General features: G+C 43.9%; 1 protein-coding gene across 2 annotated transcripts in view; it reads right to left on the bottom strand.

Moving 5' to 3' along the window:
- Window positions 1–20,283, bottom strand: part of CPNE4 (copine 4) — a 679,918-nt gene that overhangs the window by 38,131 nt on the left and 621,504 nt on the right. For both annotated transcript variants that reach the window (XM_069088381.1, XM_069088382.1), the window contains 2 exons: window positions 7,717–7,803; window positions 6,138–6,197 (listed from right to left, as the gene is read on the bottom strand). In XM_069088381.1, the coding sequence (XP_068944482.1) occupies window positions 6,138–6,197; window positions 7,717–7,803 (147 nt within the window). The remainder of the gene's footprint in view (window positions 1–6,137; window positions 6,198–7,716; window positions 7,804–20,283) is intronic.

Below are 20,283 nucleotides of genomic sequence, written 5' to 3'. Positions count from 1 at the left end.
GCAAGTCACTTAGCCCCGTTTGCCTCAGCTCCTTCATCTGCAAAATTGGCTGGAGAAGGAAATGGCAAAGTACTTGATATTCTTTGCCAAGAAAGCCCCAAAAGGGTTACAAAGAGTTGGACATGACTTAAAAATGACTAAACAGGAAACATTCAATCTACTTAATTCACAGGTTTGTTGGAAGGAATGTACTTTATAAATTTGAAAGCTCAATAGAAATGTTAATAGCTGTTAAAACACAGTAAATGAAATAATAATGCACGCAACTGTAACAAAAGAAGCCCCTCCCATCTTCACCTCCTTTTTAAATAAGCATCCTGTGACACTGACTTGTGCCCTCTAAATATTGGTATTTCCTGTACCAAGCGTTCAGCGGCTTGTTTCACTGTTCATTGATCTGTCATGTCCCAAAACTGAACAAAGACTGATTGTCCCCTTTCAGGGGAAGGACATAGTATGTACTTAATGATAAGCCTGTGTATGTGCGTGTTTTGCATGGGTCCCTCTACTAGAGCAGATCAGCTCTGGGGCTGAACATGCAGTCATAATGACCTGGGGCCATGAGAAGCTCATGGGATAATAATTTAGATCTGGAAGGGCCTTTAGAAGAGACCAGTAAGTTCAGCTTCTCATTTTAGAGATAAGGAAACTGAAGCACAAAAAAGGTTAAGAGACTTGCCCAGGACCACATAGCCGGCGTATGTCAGAAGCGGTCCTTGATCCTGGGTCTTCCTGACTCCAGAACCATCTCCAGTCATCGAGATATGTATCTGACCACTGGACATGGATGGTTCTGGAGGAGAGAGTGAGGCTGGTGACCTTGCACAGTCCTCCCTCACTTAAATCCAGTTCACGTAAAGGTCATGACACCGCCTTCCTGATGCCATGGTCCTGTTCTAGGATGAAGGACAAACAACAATTCTGACTTCAAGGTCAACAGTCTGCCCAGCACACAGTAGGTGCTAATAGTCATCGACTGCCTTGGGACTATGATGCGGAGCTACTCAGATGTCATATGCTCTAAAGAGAGGCCGTGCTTCCCCCTCCCCCCAGTATGGCTCGCACCAAACTTGAGTAGGGTGGACAGAGCCCTAAATTGGGCTGGAGTTCTGATCACCTTGTGTCTTCACTCCTTCACAAGCCACACAGCTTTCCCTTACCCTTCTGGAGGGAAGATTTTGCAAGGAAGTCACCATATTGACCGTGGTATTGATTACCGCTTTCCTAGTGGAAAATACCTGGCTGTCCTTTGTGCAGCAAGAACCAGGGAACAAAGAAAACACTCTGTGGACTTTTAGGAACTTCCTTGTAACTGCAAAGTGCATCCACATAATAGAGATATCAAGTGACCCTGAGAGCACCCAGCAGGATGCCTGCAAAGCACTCATTAGGCCTTTCAATTCACAGAACATGTTTTGGGTTGTTCTCAAATTTGGGCTTATCAGCCCAGCTTCCAGCACCAATCAACAACCCTTTCAGACTACTGAAGCACGGACTGCTCAGAGCTGTGTGATTGAAATCCCAGAATAGAAATCTCACCCCAAATATCCCTTTATCAAGATCAGTGCCCAGTCCCAATTTATATTTGCCCTCTTTCCTCTCCTTGGCCTCAGAAAGTTTTCCTTCAAGGCTCAACTTATGCCCCACTTGCTGTGGGGAATCTTTCCTGATCCCCTACTTCATATAATAAAAGCCAGAGAGAGGGAAGGAGGGGAGCAAAGGAAAGAGGGCTCTAGGAAAGTCTCAGCCTTAAGGTTACAGGTAATGACTTGCTAGGAGTTACGGATATGAATTCTGAAATTTGAGATCTGGTCTATACCATTTTTCTTAAATGACCATGTGTGGGAAGGAAGAGCATTGCCCCTACAGCCAATAAGGAGACCTGGAAAGGTATACTGACTGAGGCTGGGTTTCATCGGGGGACTGATTTTTAACATGGAGAATACTTAAGTCGGGCTTGTATCGTCCTAATCTTGATGAGGGAGGGAAATATTATTTATAATTATGTCATCAATGCTTGGCTTACTTTCAGGCAACTTGTATAAAACCTCAATCCTAGTGGGATCAAGCTCAGATAAAACAGGGACCACTAACCCAGGCATAAAGATCCCTGTGGGCTTCATAGTGACTTAGAAAACCACATATTAGGTCTGTATCCTGTTGTGTTTTTACTTATTTTGCTAAATATTTCCCAATTACAATTTTTTTGGCCATATTCATGGCCGGAAGGCTGCCTGTCTGATGCCTCTATAAATGATTTGCTTCCCTAATAACAGTGCTGATGAGCTAATATTGACAGAGTTCATTGAGAACTTTAGCTAAAAAGGAACCGTTTGCTTCTCTTTCTGGGAAGCCTATCCTTGATAGGTTCTGTCCTCTCCGTGAGCAGGATGGAGAAGTTCTACCTGAACCTGATGGGAAGGAGGCTGCTGGGGGCAGGTAGAAGCAGCAGCCTATGTCCAGGCAATGTGGTTACATCAGCAGGGGAATGGTTAAGTTTACCTCGAGTAGCTCAAACTGATTGGAAGTAGGAACAATCAAACAGTGTCATGTTTGGCATCTGGGACTGTGCTCCCCAACATCCCCCACCTACCAAGATCTGTCAGATGAAAATAATAGCTTGGGTTGGGTTTAGTTTAGAGGTTACTACCTCTCTTCTCCAGGGTAACCTTCTTAGTTGGCTTTTCTAACATCAGCCGCCATTTTGTTCAGGACCATGTTATTCCCTCCTCCTCTGCCTCTATTAACCACAGAATCTACAAGAACTGCTCCAGCCCTGAACTTCAAGGTCTCCTGTAATCCACTCCCTGTGCAGCTGTTACTGAAGGCACTAGCTAATAAAAAAAACACAGAAATGCCCTTATACCTCCAGGCTCCAAGCTCAAGGTTTCTTGACTTTGGTGGAGAGGAAAGGAGGTGATTTTAGAGTAAGCAGTCAGGGGAGTTGGGTCGGAGCCCACCATCAGAGGCAGCATGTTGTAGGAGACTGAACTTGACCTCTGAGATTCCTTCTATCTCTAGGGTTCTCTTCTATCATTTTTAGCAAAGAAAAACCCAACTTAGAAAAACTAAGCAGCATCCATGCTCTCCAAAAGCAAACTGATCCCCAATTTATTAGAAATATTCTAAAAGTGAATTCCTAAGTCCTTTCCTTGGAAAAATGCATTTGTCCATGGAAACCATGTTTATAAGGGGTGATTAGGTTTCCAGGCTCACCCCAAAAGCTTGTTCCATCCACAGTGTACCTGAAGAATGGTACTACTCATGCCACAGAGACTAACCAGTGGAACAAACGGAATGAGATTTCTATAGGAAAAGAGTGTTCATAGCCAGCCAGCCAGCCCATCTGTAAATGCTGACTGTGTGCCAAGTGCTGCACTAATCTCTGGGAATCCAAGGGAGTCAGTGCATAAGGCATTATTGAGCACTTACTGTGTGCAGAGCACTGTGCTAAACACTGGCAGTGCTGGCTCTATGTTGATCCCCAGGAGGAATTAAGCACTAGGAAAACTTGGGTGATGAAGCCCTGGCAAATCTGGGCATCTGTCAGCACAGTTAGGAAGCCTGATTAGTCTCTGCACAGCAGACTCAAAGCTTGTGTGTGTGCATGTGTGTGTGTGTGTGTGTGTGTGTGAACTGAGCAAATAATCTATTATGAAGAACAACCCTAAACCCTCATCCATTCTGGTGATGAGATATGCAGGGGGCAGAATAAGGACACGTTTTGCTGACCAGTGTTCTCTCCCTAACCCTTTTTCCCAGGGAGAAAGGAGAGGACAAGGGTGGAGGATAGGGTTTCCCTTCTGCCCTCCTCTTCTCCGTTCCCTCTCCTACTCTCCTCTGTTGCTGATGGGATGCAGGGGGAAGGAGGAGAGGAAGACATGGTAGCAGACATCCCTCCATATCTTTCCTTCTCCCTTCCCTTTTTGCTGCAGAATACTAGTGCCAGGGAACAAGCTGAATGCATATTGGGGAAGAACTGAGGTGGCAGGATGGCTTTTTGTTCCTTTTATGTCCCTTTCCTTCCACCAGCATGTGCCTGCTCCCCACCTCCCCCAGCCTTCTTCTTCTCTAAGAATTCTGGGCACTGAGATTGTGGGATTGGTGGAGGTATGGAGCCTAAAAGGAGCGTATGTCAGGGGGTAGCAGGGTCTGTAACAAAGATGTTTAGTGGGAGGCTTAGGAAAGAGATGAGAAAGCAGTCTCTAGGGAGGTCAGGAGGGGAGTTCTGGGACAGTATGTCTGGGGTACCTCTTTGTTGGATTGATATATTTGTCAGACATAATAACTCACATATAGTTTTAAAGATGGCTTAAATGTTTTTGCAATTAGAGCTTCACAATAGACCTGAGAAATAGGCAATAAATGCATTATTATTCCCATTTTACAGATAAGCAAAGTGAGATTCAGAGCTATAAGGTGGTGACCACATACATAAACCATGGACTGCCTGAAATTGAAACCAGCATTTCCCTTAGATGATGGCAAGAAGGTGAGTAAAATGAATATCTGAAGGTTGTTCATGACCTGTGCAATCTAAAAATGACCAAATCAATACCATCTTGTTTTAAAGTCTTATAAATAACTTCTCAAAACTATCCTCTGACCTCCCTGGATAGTTATTTTTGGGGGCTACCAGTACACAGAACTGCCCCCTTGGCTGATGTCAGCTCATCTTGCCTCCATCAAAAGCAGCCTTTGGGCCCAAGAATCACAGACACCCAGGTGTGGCAGCTCCTCATTTACACACCTGGTGCTCATTAGCCTATGAATAGAGAGGTCAGAAAAGAGCCAGGTTCTCCTGGGAGATGTCTAGGCTCCAATAGCTAAGATCGGATCATAGGAGTGCAGGTGGAGAGGGAGAGCTGGAGGGGACCTCAATCCCCCCAGTGTGTGATTTGTTATACTTACACACGTGTGTGCACACACACAGGCATTAACAACTCATAACCCGGCAGCATTTGTCTGGCACTTGGAGCCTGTCACTTCTGGCCCCTGCCTCCCTTTCCAGCCTAACACACATTTCTCTGGGAGCAGAGACCTCGAAAGAGTGTTGGATGTGGCTCATGATCTGGCCAGTTAAAGGAGCCCCTTGCCACCGCCCCCCCCCCCCCCGGCGTCCCCAAGAGCATCTCAGGTGCCGACATCTCTTCAGGGCCAGCTCTCCTAGCATTCCCTCTGACTTTCCTTTTGCCTGAAGGGCCCCCTCCCCATCTCACTTGGAGGCATCTCTGCCCGGGTGGCCAGGGCTCTAAACCCTGAGACCACCTGGATATTCCAAGCTCTCAGTATTCCTGCACCTCCCACATGGACACAGGAAGACTGGCGTTCTGGTCCTGCTGGTCCTGCCTCGGGCACAAGTCTCTTATGCTCCCAGATTCCAGCTTCCTCTTCTGTAAAATCACTGGAGCATTGGAGTCAGTGACCTCCGAGGTCCCTTGTAGCACTAACTCAGTGAGTCTATGCTCTTCTGTACGTTATGGGGGAGCCAGGCTGGCCTCCTCACCATTCCTCACACACAGCACTTGTTCTGCTGTCTCTGTGCCTTTGGATTGATGCCCCCAGCCCCTCCCCCCATGCCTGAAACCCACTCTTCTCACATTTGCCTCTTAGAATTCCTGGCTTCTTTCAAGTCAGTGAAATGCCGTGTGGCCCTTTTCCTGCTCTCCTCCATCAGCTCATGCCTCATACCGCCCCCTGGAGCTCTTTGGTACACACTGACCATCTTGGGCTGTCACTCCCTTATGAGGGTTTCACCTGAAAAGTCTTTGTATCCCTTGTACTTAACACAATGCCTGGAACAGAGCAGGTGTTCTATAAATGCTTGTTGACTGTTTGATGGATTGATCAGGCGGCAGAGGCAGTCACAGGAGAAAGAAAAAAATTGGAAGTTCATTCCAATCTCCCACCCCCCTCGAACCCTGCCAGTGCTCACCCCAGGAGTTTCTGGCTGTGAAATCCAATGCCACGATGAATGCTGCCAATGTGATGGATAAAATTTACTGAGAACAATACCCGTGTCCACTTTAAAACAACCATAAAGTTTGACAAGAATCTAGCACCATACTAAATGAACACAGTGGCCTTTCAGCTTTGATGGACCCCCTGAGTCAAAGTAAGTGGAGAAGTGAACTCACTGTAAACTGGATTTGGCATCCACCCATGATGTAATCTAAGAAGGAGTGCATCTTGTGGATCTGAAAAGAAAGAATTGGAAGAATTCTGATTAGCAACAGTAGATTTTGTTTTGTTGTTGATTTGGTGAACTTTGGACAGGGAGCTAAATCTAAGGAGGGCAGAAGTGACTGAACCAAGGCAGGAAGAAACCTCTGTTACTTTCCTTCCTCTAATGGCAAGATACCACTTGAAACACCTGCTTTTCTTCTTCTTCCTCTATTTTGGCTAACTGCAGAAGGCAGCTGGGGTGCAGGGGTAAGAGTGTTGGAAGCCTGACTATCACTAAGTCCCCAATAAAGAGGATGATCCTCCATTCTGCCCTGAGATCTAGCCTTGCATTTTCCACAGCCTGCTGGACAGCTCCATCTTGAGGACCCTTCCTGGCTCCTTTAACTCAACATGTCAGAAACTGAAATCCTGGTCTTTGCCCCAGTCCTGCTCTTCTTCCTTGGGATGTAGGCTGAACACTCAGGATTCAAGACTAGTGGTATATTATTGGGATCGAGAGGCAAGATGGCTTAGTGAATAGAGAGCTGGCCTCCAAGCCAGAGAGACCCATCTTCTGTCTTGGACATAGAGTGACCATATGACCCTGAGCAAGTCAGAGAAGCTCTTGGGGCTACAAGGAACTCTCTGAGACTAGAAGCTGTAGAAAAGGTGCCAACCTGTACTGGCAGAGGGGCTTCCTTCACTGGGGAAGGGGGCCTGAATAAGGATACCTGGGTTGACTTAGAAAACCAGTATTGTCTGTATTTGTATGTGTGTGTTGCTGATGATAAATATTTCCCAATTATATTTTAATCTGGTTTGGGCCACACTTGGGAGTGCATTTTTGCCCGACACCAATGAAATCACAGGTTCATACCCTATCTTAAATTGGCATCATGTTTTTGAGTCCAAAGCAATATATTGTTTCTGTTTTCTTTCTTTTCACACACAGGTAGGATAGAAATGATCTCTCTCTTTGCAGAAAAGGAAACAGACATATACCGTAGAATGGAGAAATGACCTGACTAGTCGCACATTTGCCTAAAATGTCTGAATACTACCAATAGAAAACAAGGCAGGCTTGGAAGCCTTGGCAATGAAGCAGGTCCCTCTGGACACTCTATCTTCCTTCTCGGCTCTCTTTGTTGTTCTCCTTTCAGCATGGTCTGATTAAGACATCGATGAAAGAATCAAGATGGTCCCAGGAAAGAAGGATCAGTGTTCTCCAGCTCTTTCCTCTTCTGTTCTTTCATGCTAACTTACGTCTTGCTCTTAGACTCTGAATGCTAGAATCTGAGTCTCAACTCTGCCGTTTAGTGGCTGTGTGACCCTGGTAAAGGCATGCCCCATATCTGTGCCTCAGTTTCCTCATTTGCAAAACGTGAATGACAATTTCTGCACTGCTTATGCCACAGGATTGCAGTGAAGAGTTTTGGAACCTGAAAGCCCTGTTGAGGTGTGGTTTATTATTTTGGTTATAGCTTCCTCCCTCCCCCCTCCCCCAACAACCTTACTTGGGACCAGAAGGAAGAAGAATGTTTGTGGTCCTACCTTGCATTGGTTCAGAATAACCATGCCCGAGTTCTTGTAATTCTTCTTCTTGGCTTTGTACTTTGGATTGATGCACTCCCACTGTACCTGCAACGAGATCAGTCACAGCCTGACAGGCACCCACGCAAGAAAGAAATTGGACCATTAAGAGCAAACCAATGTGCTCTGAGATCGACATAAATGTCAACAGGAATCTCAAGTCAACAGCAAGGTGACAGGGCAGCCAGTCCAAGAAACAGATTCTGGGGCCAGGAGGGCATGTTTTTGGCGGGGTTCAGGCCATGGAGGGGAAGCAGTTGCGGCGGCAGGTACATTAACAGTGAGGGAACATAGCCCTGGAACTATCGTTTTGGGGCCAAACCGGATAGAAAGGGAATTAAAAGATAAGAAATATCGAGTGCACACTGAAGGCATAAGGAAGGTACTGACCCATCAGAATGAATGTATGTTATTTATCCAATTTATTTTTTATTATTTAATAAAATTAAAATTATAAATTTATTTATTATTATTAATGGTAACTGTGCTCTGGCCTATCTGTATCAGAACTGAATGGGGTTTTTCTGGATGATGGGGATAGACATCAGCCCAAAGCCCTCCATGATCTGGCCCCTTCCTACCTTTCCAGTCATCTTACACCTTCCTTCGCACCATGGACTCTGTAATCCACTGACATTGGCCTCCTCTTCCTCACACATTTCACTCCCCTCCCTATTCTGGGCATCTGCACTAGCTGTTCCCCTTGCCTGTGATCCTGGCTTCCCTGACTTCCTGCAAGTCCCAGCTAAAGTCCCACCTTCTATGAGAAGCTGTTACCAATTCCCCTTCATGCTGGCATCTTCCCTCTGTGGAGTAACTCCAAGTTGGCCTTATATGTATCTTGTAAGTACATTATTGTTTGCACGTGATCTGTCCTAGGAGATTTTGAGCTCCTTGAGAGCAGGGACTGTATTTTGCCTTTTTTTTTGGTATCCCTAGAACTTACCACAGTAACTGATAAACAAATGCTCATTAACAAGGAAGGAAGGAAGGAAGGAAACAGTGACAGGTACTGTGCTAAGTGTTTTACAAATATTATCTCATTTGATCCTTACAACAACTGGGGATTGGCATCTCAATTATCTCTATTTTACAGTTGAGGAAACTGAGGCAGACAAAGGTTAAGTGACTTACCCAGGGTCACACAACTACTAAGTGTCTGAAGTATTTGATCTGACATGACAGAGGAACAGGGATGGGCAGATGGTGGTAAAAAATGGGGGGGGGTAGGTAACTGGGAGATATTACATGAAGGCATCAGCTCTCAAAAGCTTTCAACACATAAGCACCTTGGTGGAACATGATCAATCATTATCTAATCAATCCACCAGCCAACTATTTATTGAAGACAAGTATATTCAAAACAGAAACCTTTGTTTTATCACCTTTTTCATCCACTTGTCATTATCCAACAGCCTGTTAAGAAGGAACGAGAAATGTGGTGCTGCTTTTCAAGTCATAATTAACCTTTCTGTGCCTCAATTTCTCCATCTGTAAAATGGAGATAACAGTAGCACCTACTTCTCAGGAGAAAATGAGATTTTGCAAAGGGCTTTGTGAACCTTAAGGCACTATATGCATGCTAGCCATTATTATAAACGAAATCAGTGAATTGATATTATAGAGCGACATTATGTACTAGACTTAAATGTTCCAAGACTTAGGCTTGGGTCCTGCCTCTATGCCTTTTTTTAGCTATGTGAAGCTCAGTCCAAACTCTCTGAACATCAGTTTCTTCATCTGTAAAATACAGAGTTAAAATACTTATATGACCTATCTTACAGGGTTTTTTTTTTCCTTTGCAAAATTCAATTGGGATAACATATGTAAAAGTCTTGTAACCATAAAGTTCCATTTAAATGTGGGTTGTCACTGTTGTTATCATACATAAATTAATTAAAAGTGGGAAGAGAAGTGGTATGTAGCCCATACTGGTTCTAGGAACAGACTGGTCCAAGATCCATGAGCCAACTCTCTCTATTTTTTTTTTTTTGCCTTTTTGGAGGGCAATTGGGGTTAAGTAACTTGCCCAAGGTTACACAGCTAGTTTTTTTTGTGTGGGTGTTGTGTCTGAGGCCGGAACCGAACTCGGGTCCTCCTGACTCTGGGGCTGGAACTTTACTCACTGCGCCACCTAGTCACCCCGAGCCAACTCTCTCTTAATAAGTAGTTAGCATTGGAAATTCCTGTGATATGGTGGAGAGGACATTGGCTCCAGAGTCAGAGGACCTGGGTTCAAACCCTACCTTGGATGCTGGCTACTTGTGTGACTTTGGGCAGGCCCCTTACCCTGCTCTGGCCTCTCTTTCCTTATCCATAAAATGAGCATGTTGAACCCAAGGACCTCTAGGTCCAGGTTCTAATGAGCCTCTGATGACTGTGAACAGAGACACCCCTCTGAGCTCTGGGGAGCAGTGGCCCCCTCATGGGCATACATTTCTTCCCCTGAACTCAGCCTTGCTCTGATTGCTCTATGGACCTTCCACTCTATTTGCTGGTAATGAGAACTCTAGCCTCTTTCTAAACAATAACATAAGACAACTACCAACAAAATCTAGGTCAGCCGGATTGGCTCCAGAAAAAATCCCAAACCACCATTGTATAAACTAGCCATAGGGAGACTATCTCAGTTCCAACAATATTAATGACCAAGAGGGAGTGTGATTTGTTGTGGTCAATTGTGAGTCATGTCATTTCCCTGGTGCCATGGTCCTTTTTGAAAACGAAGAACAAAAACACAGCAGTGCATAGAGCGCTGAGCCTGAAGTCAGGAAGACTCATTGTCCTGAGTTCTAATCTGACCTCAGACATTTACTAGCTGTGTGACCCTGGGCAAGTCACTTCACCCTGTTTGCCAAAGTTTCCTCATCTGTAAAATGAGCTGGAGAAGGAAATGGCAAACCACTCTGCTTTCTTTACCAAGAAAACTTCAAATGGGGTCTGGAAATGTTGAACACAAATAAAATGAGTAAACAACAAATCTGCATGGTACTGTGGTTGGTGAGGGTGTCTCCAAGCTCCTTCTGAAATCCTTCTCTGATTCCTCCTCATGGTGTGGAGATGGCCCCTAGCTCTAGAAGGCTCTGTCAGCAAAGAAAAAAGTCTTAAGGTCCTTTCAGTCTAGAAAAGCTTCAAGTACTGACTCAGACAGATGCAGGACCTCGCTAAATTCAGGAGGTTTATCCTTAGTCTGGACACTCCTAGAAGGACCTTCTGCAAAGTCATAGAGGGCCTGAGGCCTGTCTCAGGGCCCAGGGGAGGGAGAACCCTAAGGATAGATTCATAGATCCCTGGAAGGATTTTATTAATAACTTATTAACTAATAACATATATAACTAATAGCTTATTAATTGCTATTAATAAAAGTTCCCATTTTTATGGTGCTTTACACATATTAGCTCATTTGATCCTTACAAGGACCCTGTAGGGAAGATGTTATTTATTCCCATTTTGTAGATGGGAAAATTGAGGCCCACTGAGGACAAGTGCCTCACTCGAGGTCACACAGCTAGTGAACAGCTAGGTCACACAGGCAGGACTCGAACCTAGGCCTTCCTCATTTCAAGCTCGGTACTCCATCTGTCACATCACAGGAGCTCTCGCTTGTTTGGTGTTTACTATGTGCCAGGCACTGGGCCAAGCACTGTGGCTACAAAGAGGCAAAAACAGTCCCTGCTTGTGAGAGGACATTCCCGTGAATGAACTTGCTGTGAAAACACCCAGGGCTGTGACTAGATGGCAGGCAATCTCAGAGGAGAAGTCTCTGGCAACTTGTGAGCTTGGGGAAGACCCCCTGCCAAAGCTGAGTCTGGAAGGAGGTCGGGGAAGATTAAAGGTGGCGACGAGGAGGGGGAAAACTCTGGGCATAGGGGGCAAGGCGTGCAAGGCAAGGGAATGGGAGAAGGGGTGTTATGCGAGGAACATCAACAGTTCACATTTCCTTACTATGTGCCAGATGCTGTGCTGACCATTTTATAATCCCCCACAATAACCCTAGGAGTTATCATTGTGCAGGTGAGGAAACAGGCAAACAGGGTGAAGTGACTTGCCCAGGGTCACACAGCTACTAAGTGTCTGAGGCCGGATTTGAACTCAGGTCCTTCTGATTTCAACTCTGAGCTGCCCCAACAAGAAGAAGGCCGGTGTAGCTGGATCTCAGAGCACATAAAGGAGAGTAAATCATAAGAAGACTGCAAAGGTAATAAGGTTTGTAATAAGGTGGTAAAGAGCTTTAAAGGCCAAATAGAGGAATTGTGATGATTTACTGATTAGGGCCACTAGGGGACGCCATAGTGCACAAAGTACCAGGCCTGCAGTCCGGAAGACCCATCTTCTTGAGTTCAAATGTGACACAGTGTGTGACCTTGGACAAGTCACTTAACCCTGTTTACCTCTGTTCCTCCTCTACAAAATGAGCTGGAGAGGGAAATGGCAAACCACTCCAGCATCTATGTCAAGAAAACCCCAAATAGGGTCACAGAGAGTCAGACATGTAAAACAAGTGGACAAAAATAATTTACTGAGTAGAGGGAGTAATGTGGTCAAGACCTTCTCTTTAGAAAATCATGACTTTGGAATCTGAGTGGTTAATGGGATGCAGTGGGCAGAAATGGGAGGCAGGGGCTTAATTAGAGGATCGTACAAGAATTTGGGCAAGCAGTGATGCAGACCTGAGCTAGGGCAGCTCTGTCTGAGTGCAGAGAACAGGGCAGAGAGGATGGAGGCTGTGAAGGCAGAAACAGCTAGATTTGACCACATCACATCATTTCAGTGTCACCCAGGGCTTTCGTGATTATAGGGAGCAAAAAACCTGCGTTCTTCCTTTCCAAATTCAGTACTATTTGTGTAGAATTTTAATAGAACCACAGAGTTGGAAGGGACCTCCACCATGGCCGTGTTCATCTAACAAAACTTAAGTTAAACAACAGCCAAAAGCTCAGATCAGGAAATGACTTCCCTGGAGCCTGAGACCCCAGTGTGTCTGCACTAAGGGCACATGCTTTCATTTCCCTGGCTTTCAGAGAGCTCTCCAGGCTTTCTATCACTTATTCTGTGATGGTGGAAACTTGATAAGAGAATTTCCCAAACTCCCTCAATGCAAAACGTGCCAGTCTGATCCAAGAATCTCAGATCTCCTGAGAAATGGTCCACGTCCCACAACCGACATCCAAATTCCTCTTCTTCAATCAGTCGTCCTGACCTATGTCTTGCCACAGGACTCAGACGACTCTGGAGGAGACTGTGAGGCTGAGGACTTTGCACAGCCCTGCCTCACTTAACTCCAATTCTTTTGCGAGTCAAGACATCACCCTTGTGAGGTCATTGGTCCTCTCTGAGAGTAGAACAAACAACACCAAAGCAATAGTGGAAACAAATGTCTCAGGGATTCTATGATAACTGCGAAGGACGGCTTCTAAAATTAGGCACCCCGACTTTTTACCATATCTCAGAGTTGCTATTGCTCTCAATTTCCGTGCATCAGGCAAGACTGAAGTTATCATCGAGTTAATGATTCCAGTTTTTATTAAGGGATTATAGTGATTGGGCATGAAGCAGCCATTCATTTCAAGTCAGTGCAATCTCAATTTAAGGATAAGCAGTTTAGTAGGGACCAGATGGTTGGACTCAGACAAGTACTCAAAGGGAATTCCAAGTTCTAACCATCCCTGCTGCAATAATTACAACAATAATAATATAACCGAACACTTCAGCCATCAATTATCTAGTCCATAAAACATGAGATAATAAGAGGAATAGAGGAAGCAAGGTATAGAGGTCTGGGAGGCTGCATCTGCATTCAAATCCCATGTGACTTCCCCTCTCCTGAATGTGGTTTACTCATCTGTAAAATGAGGTGGTTGGATTAGAGGTAGCACTTAGTCCATGAGAAGAGAAGCCCCCTAGAATTATAACAACTTGTCCCAGCACCATTTATGGGTCATCACTACCACCATGACTGACATCTCCCCTCCAACCTCAGACAGGCCAGGACCCTAAACCCCAAATCCTTGGGAGTAGTCATGCTTCCGGTCCAGTATCCTTAACCATCGTCCTGGGGAGCAACATCTGTGGAGATGCTGTCTGGCTGATGCTCCTGTGATCTTTCATCTACTGAAGCCCTTGCAGAGAAAGCTCCTTTCTTTTTCTTTTTGCTTTTTGGAGGGGGAAGGTAGGGCAATTGGGGTTAAGTGACTTGCCCAAGGTCACACGGCTAGTTTTGTGTTAAGTGTCTGAGGCTGGATTTGAACTCAGGTCCTCCTGACTCTAGGGCTGGTGCTTTATTCACTGCGCCACCTAGCCACCCCAAGAAAGCTCCTTTCACTCAAGTCACTGACACTGTCAAATAGTTTGATAACAAAAACTGATACCACTTTATCAGTGGAAATAATATTTCAAAAGAGGCATTAACATCTGCTTTGCCATTGTAGCTGAGGACAATGGCACCTTTACATCTGAATTACAACAGAAACCTTCCACATGTCCTCTCATCATCATTAGAATGTAAGCTCCATGAGAGCAAGAAATGACTTAATTTTCTATTTGTATCTCCAGTACTTTGTACATAGTAAGTGCTTAATAAATACTTCATTCATTCACATTCACTCACTCATTTCTTTCTGAACTCCATCAAACAAAATAACAATCACAACTGAAATTTATATAATAACCCCTTTTAAAGTTGGCAGCATCTCCTGTATGTTATCTTATATGTCAAAGCATCTAGAAATGGTTAGATGTCCCCATATGATAAATGGTCAAAATTATGAATAGACAGTTTTCAGAGGAAGAAACCTAAACTATCAGTAGTCATATAAAATGCTATAAATTACTAATAATTATAGATTTAAAGTAAAAAACAAGATTGAAGGTGTACCTCACACTCATCATATTGATGTAAAGTTTACAAAAACAGAAAATTACAAATGCTAGAGGGACTTTGGGAAATCAGGTACATTACTGAATTTTTGGTGGGGTTATGAACTGGCCCAGCAATTCTGGAAAGTAACTTGCAGCTATGGCCAAAAAGCTATTAAAATCTCCATACCCTTTCTGACCCAGTGAATATCCCTACTGGGTCTATTCCTCAAAAAAATCAGTGACAGAGGGGAAGGACTCATATATACAAAAATATTAACATAATTTTTTTGTGGTAGCAAAGAATTGGAAAGTAAGGTGGTGCCACTCAACTGAGGAATGGCTGACAAGTTATGGTATAAGAATGTGATAGAATGCTCTTGTGCTGTAAAAAGAATGATGAGGAAGATGGCTTCAAAGAAACCATAGGAAGATATGAATGAACTGATTCAGAATCAAGTGAACATAAACAGAAGAACCATAACAACAGTGTAAAGAAAAACAACATTGAAAGACTTTGGAACTCTGATCAATGTAGTGACTAGCCATGATTCTAGATGATTCATGAAGAAATATGCTACCCACATCCTGGGAAATGATGGACTCAGAGCACAGATTGTGGCATATATATTAAAGTACATGGCCAATCGGGGATTTTCTTTTGCTTGATTATATATAACAGGGGTTTTGTTTTTCTTTTTTTTTTCAGTGAGTGGTAGGGAAGAGATGGGAAGAAGATAGAGTGGATTTTGGATGATTAAAAAACAACATTTAATTGAAAAAGAAATGGATGGATGGTAGCAGTTTTTTTGAGTTCACAATGAACAATCCATACCTTCTCTCAGGTTATTTCCTTTATTTGTTGGACTTTGCTGTTGCTAACACATGGAGGAAAAGTGATCTGATGCTTCAACTTCTGTTGGAATTAGGATGGAGGAATCTGAATCAAGGATTTAGCTGACATCTTCAGCTCTGGGCACATCAGATTCCTCATCTATAAAATGATTAGGTCCCTCGGTTCCAGCTTCAATATTACTCACTCTCCCTCTCTCAGCCCTGAGTTGCACAGTTGGTTCAAAGTACATGTTGGATTAGGTAACAAGACGTCAAAAATTGGCTTACTTGGGATCCTGAGTAGAGCTGGTTCTATATATGGAAATCCCTCTACCCCAAATAGAGTGGGAGAATTCTCAGATTTTATTCCCCTGAGGATGCTATGTTCTATTTGCTAGTATAGTATGGTGGGAGAAGACATGGCCTTGGGGTCAGAGGATGTGGGTTTGAATTCCAATACTTCTACTCACTAGTTTATGAGATTAGCAGCTAGGTAGCAAAGTGGACAGAGGCATGGGTCTAGAGTCAAGAAGGCCTGAGTTCAAATGTGATCTCAGGCACTTATTAACATGTAACCTTAGGTAAGCCACGTAATCTCCACCTCAGTTTCTCAACTCTAATATGGGGATAATAACAGCATAATAATAGCACCTACTTCCCAGAGTTGTTGTGAGGATTAAATGAGATCATATTTGTAAAGTGCTTATAACAGTGCCTGGTCTATAATAGGCACTTAATAAATGATTCCATAATTCCATGATTCCATGATTCCATGATTCCTTCCTTCCTTCCTTCCTTCCTTCCTTCCTTCCTTCCTTCCTTCCTTCCTTCCTTCCTTCCTCCCTTCCTTCCTTCCTCGCTTCCTTCCTTCCTTCCTTCCTTTCTTCCTCCCTTCCTCCCTTCCTCCCTCCCATTCTCCTTCCTTTCCTCCCTCCTTCCCTTCCTTCCTAGTAGGGAATAACTGCAATTGTATTATCTGTAAAATGGGATAATAAATTATGACCTATAACAAAGGCAATGAAAATGCATGCTTTGGTCTCAAATGTATTCAATTTTGGTTTAGCACATTAAAATATTTGTGACCTTGGTCAATAACATAACAAGGACCCTCAGTTTCCTCATTAGTAGTAAAGTGAGGACTAGAAGATTCTATGTAGGATGTTTGATAATCATTTTAATTGGTGATTAAACCTGTAGCCTGTTGAACTGCATACTTATTCTTTTAAAAATATTGTAGATGGGGAAACTAAGGCATCAAATATTCAAGTTCCTTCCTCAAGTTTACACAGAGGGGTCAGAATTGACTATCTCACCCCCAAGTTCGTAATTCAGTATTGAAACAACTAACCTACACTGCCCTTCCTCAGTGTTTGTGAGATTCTCTGATGTATTAATTTCACCCTTTTCTATGTACTTGGTATGCCAAAACACCCATTACATAGTGACTCATAGAATGTTGTTGACAACTCAACTCTAGAAGCTAGGCAATATGCATCCTGATCTTTATTTCTCAGAAAAAAACCAAACATTTATTTTGTGAGTTTTAACAGGGTGATGATGGTGCTCCAAACTGGCTGGTCTGCACAGCCAGTTTGGGTAGTCCAAAATGGCTGAATCAAAGGATCTCAGAGGTAGGAGGTACTTCAGAAGCCAATTAACCCAGCCTACGACTGACCAAGAATTTCTTCTACAACATCTGGAGGCAATGTGATGTAGCAGTTAAGGTGCTGGCTTTGGAGTCAGGAAAACTTAGGTTCATAATCCTGCCTCAGTTTCTGAACCTTCAAAATGAGGTGGTTGGGCTATAAGACCTTTTGAGTTTCCTTCCAGTTCTTACTCTAAGATTCCCAACAAAGGGTCACCTGGTCCTTTTTGTGAAGACTTCCCAATGAGGGGAAATCCACACCCTTCCCAGACAGCACTCAGCTTGTGGACAGCTCCCTTAGGAGCTTTTCTTTTAAAGCAAACCTAAACCTGTGTCTCTGTAACTTCCAACTGAGGGGGTAGGAAGAACAATTTCAAGCCCTCTCCCCTCGCCTATATACATGACAGGCCTTGAAGTCAGCTCTGGGCCCATTGCCATCCCCAGAGCTCCCTGGATGGTGTCAGAGGTTCAAACATAACTACAGGACAGAGAGTGACAGGTTTCTTCTTTTTGCCCTTCTAACAGAGAGGCCAGCCAGCAGGGGAGTCAGGAGAAGCTCATTTTCTAAATTCCAATTAAGGCAAAGTCAAAACCAGCCTCCACAGAAGCCATTTAGCAAGGATAGTTTCATTTTGACTTCGTGTCCCACTTCCCAAAGCAAAAATAAATAAAGCAAAACAGTAAGTAAAGAGTCCCCATGTTGTGAATATATCAGATGTCCACAGTGTGGGGGCTGAACAGTTATTTGTATAGTCAGTTACCAGGACAGTCATGCAGAGAAGTCTTGCAGGGCATATTTCCGTTAAGTGGACCAGAGAATTCTTGGAGGGTATCTTTAAATTTTGTTGTTGTGGAGTCATTTTTTCAGTCGTGTCTGACTCTTTGTGACCCCATTTGGGGTTTTCTCAGCAAAGATACTGCAGTGGTTCGTGATTCATTCCCCAGATCATTTTATAGATGAGGAACTGAGGCAAATAGGGTGAAGTGATTTGTCCAGGGTCACACAACTAGGAAGTGTCTGAGGTCAGATTTGAACTCAGGTCCTCCTGACTCCATTATGCCACCTAGCTGCCCTAATCTTTACATTAGACTTCATTACATTAAAAACACTGGATTTTGGGGGGAGGGGGGCATTTAACTGAGATATATAACATTTTATTTTATTTTTGCTTTTTGGAGGGCAATTGGGGTTAAGTGACTTGACCAAAGTCACATGGCTAATAAGTGTATCAAGTGTCTGAGGCTGGATTTGAACTCAGGTCCTCCTGACTCCAGGGCCAGTGCTCTATTCAATATTTTTATTTTAAACATCCTCTTAGGATAATAATAATATTATAGAATAATATAATAATAATAATAACTTTTACCTAGAACTTTATGTTTTACAAAGTTCTCTTTATATTCTATCCCATTTGATCTTCACAACAACACTGGAAGATAGGTGCTATTATTATCCCCATTTTACTGGTGAGGAAACTGAGGCAAAGACAGAGTAAGTGACTGGCCCAGGATCACACAGCTAGTAGGTGTCTGTGGCAGGATTTGAACTCAGTTCTTCCAGACTCCAAGCCTTGCTCTCTACTCACAGTGCCACCTGAATGCTTCAGCATAAAATGGAAGGCATTAAATAAACATTCCATTAATTGGGTTGAGCTATGCAACCTTGAGCAAACCATTCTGGGTCACAGTTCCCTACTCGCAAATTTGAAAAATGAACTGGATGATTTCTACAATCCTGTCCAGCTCAGAAAGCTTTGACCAGTTTTTAGCTTGAGGAACCACTGTTAATCTGTTAACTCCCCATGGTCTGGTCTGGGGTGGTCTGTCTCCCCATTTTGAGGGGGAATTAACTCCCATTTCAGCTTTGGAGTCCCCAGTCTAGTCACTGTTGCAGCATGCCTTGGGGAGAAGTATTACCTTGGGGATCCCCTGCATTTTCTCTGTCAGGAAGTCAGTCCTCTGTGATGGGTATGCCTTGTAACTGACATCATCTGTCATGGGGACCGTGTAAAGTCCAGATAAAACAAATCTTGAGGTTTCTAGCTTTTGGAAAAGCTGACTTAGAATGAATTGAATGACCCTCAGTCTATGCAGGGTCAGTTTTCTCACTCAAGCTTATCACATCTTGACTTTAGACTTGGCATAAGGAGAAAGCCTTGGACTACTTCCATGAAGCGATGGGTTTCACCATGCTGGGCCACCAGAAGTGGCTTTAAGTAGGCAGGGAACAGAAATGACCTCTCTCCTTTTCATTTTAATCTGCTGCTGTCTAATCCCTCTTTGTTTCTGTGGGGCTTCTTTGGTCCTCACTTACAGCCCTGACTTGGATGCCCAAGTCTTAATTACAACAGCAGAGGGACTGATTTTCCTCCACTGTTATTGGCACCAGTACCTACCCAGTTAGGAGATGCCCTGGTGAATTCTCATGCAATTGTCTCTGTCCCTGATTTTCTAGGGGCTTTGTCCAACACTGGGCCTGCTGATTCATTGCTCCCTGCCAACACTGGTATGACTATTCTGGGGGCAACCTCCTAAGGTCTCACCTTTCCGACAAGTTTTCTCTTTTAGATTTTGATTAGATCTGAAGGACCAATCTGGATGGTAGTTTTGAGAGGTGGGAGACAACTTAGAAGTCATCTATTCCAATGCTTTCATTCTGTTATTTTATTTGGACTAGACCTGTGATTTCATTGCTGTAGGATGCTTCTGGTGGGGGGGGGGAGGGATGCTCCCCTCTGCCAATGCAGATTAACAACTGTTCTATAATCTTAGAGATGTCTTAGGCACTGAAAAGTGAAGTGATTTGTCCAGGCTCACAAGCCAACATGTGTCTGGGGTGTGTGTGGAGGTGACTTGAATTCAGACTCCAAGGCTATCTGCCACATCTCAACACACTATCTCTTGACATCCTCAGTCTAAATTCATCACTCTTTCCCCTGTAACATGTGGGACCTTCAAAAACGTTTAGTCTTACCACCACTACCCCATTTTACAGATGGGAAAACTGAGATCAGAGGAGGAAAATGGATTTTTTTTTAAGCAATTGGGGTTAAGTAACTTGCTCAAGGTTACATGGCCAGGTGTTTCTGGGTGGGTGCTAAATGTCTGAGCCCAGATTCGATCCCAGGTCATCCTGACTCTGGGGCCAGTGCTCTTACTTGCTGTGCTACCTGGCTGCCACAAAGAGAGAAAAT

This window comes from Petaurus breviceps, unplaced genomic scaffold, assembly GCF_028583685.1.
Source record: "Petaurus breviceps papuanus isolate PSGF00001 unplaced genomic scaffold, PetGlider_PUasm1.0 185, whole genome shotgun sequence".
NCBI classification, from domain to species: Eukaryota; Metazoa; Chordata; class Mammalia; order Diprotodontia; family Petauridae; genus Petaurus; species Petaurus breviceps.
The sequence above is the reverse complement of the archived record's forward strand: the minus strand, read 5'-3'. Positions and strand labels throughout refer to the sequence as shown.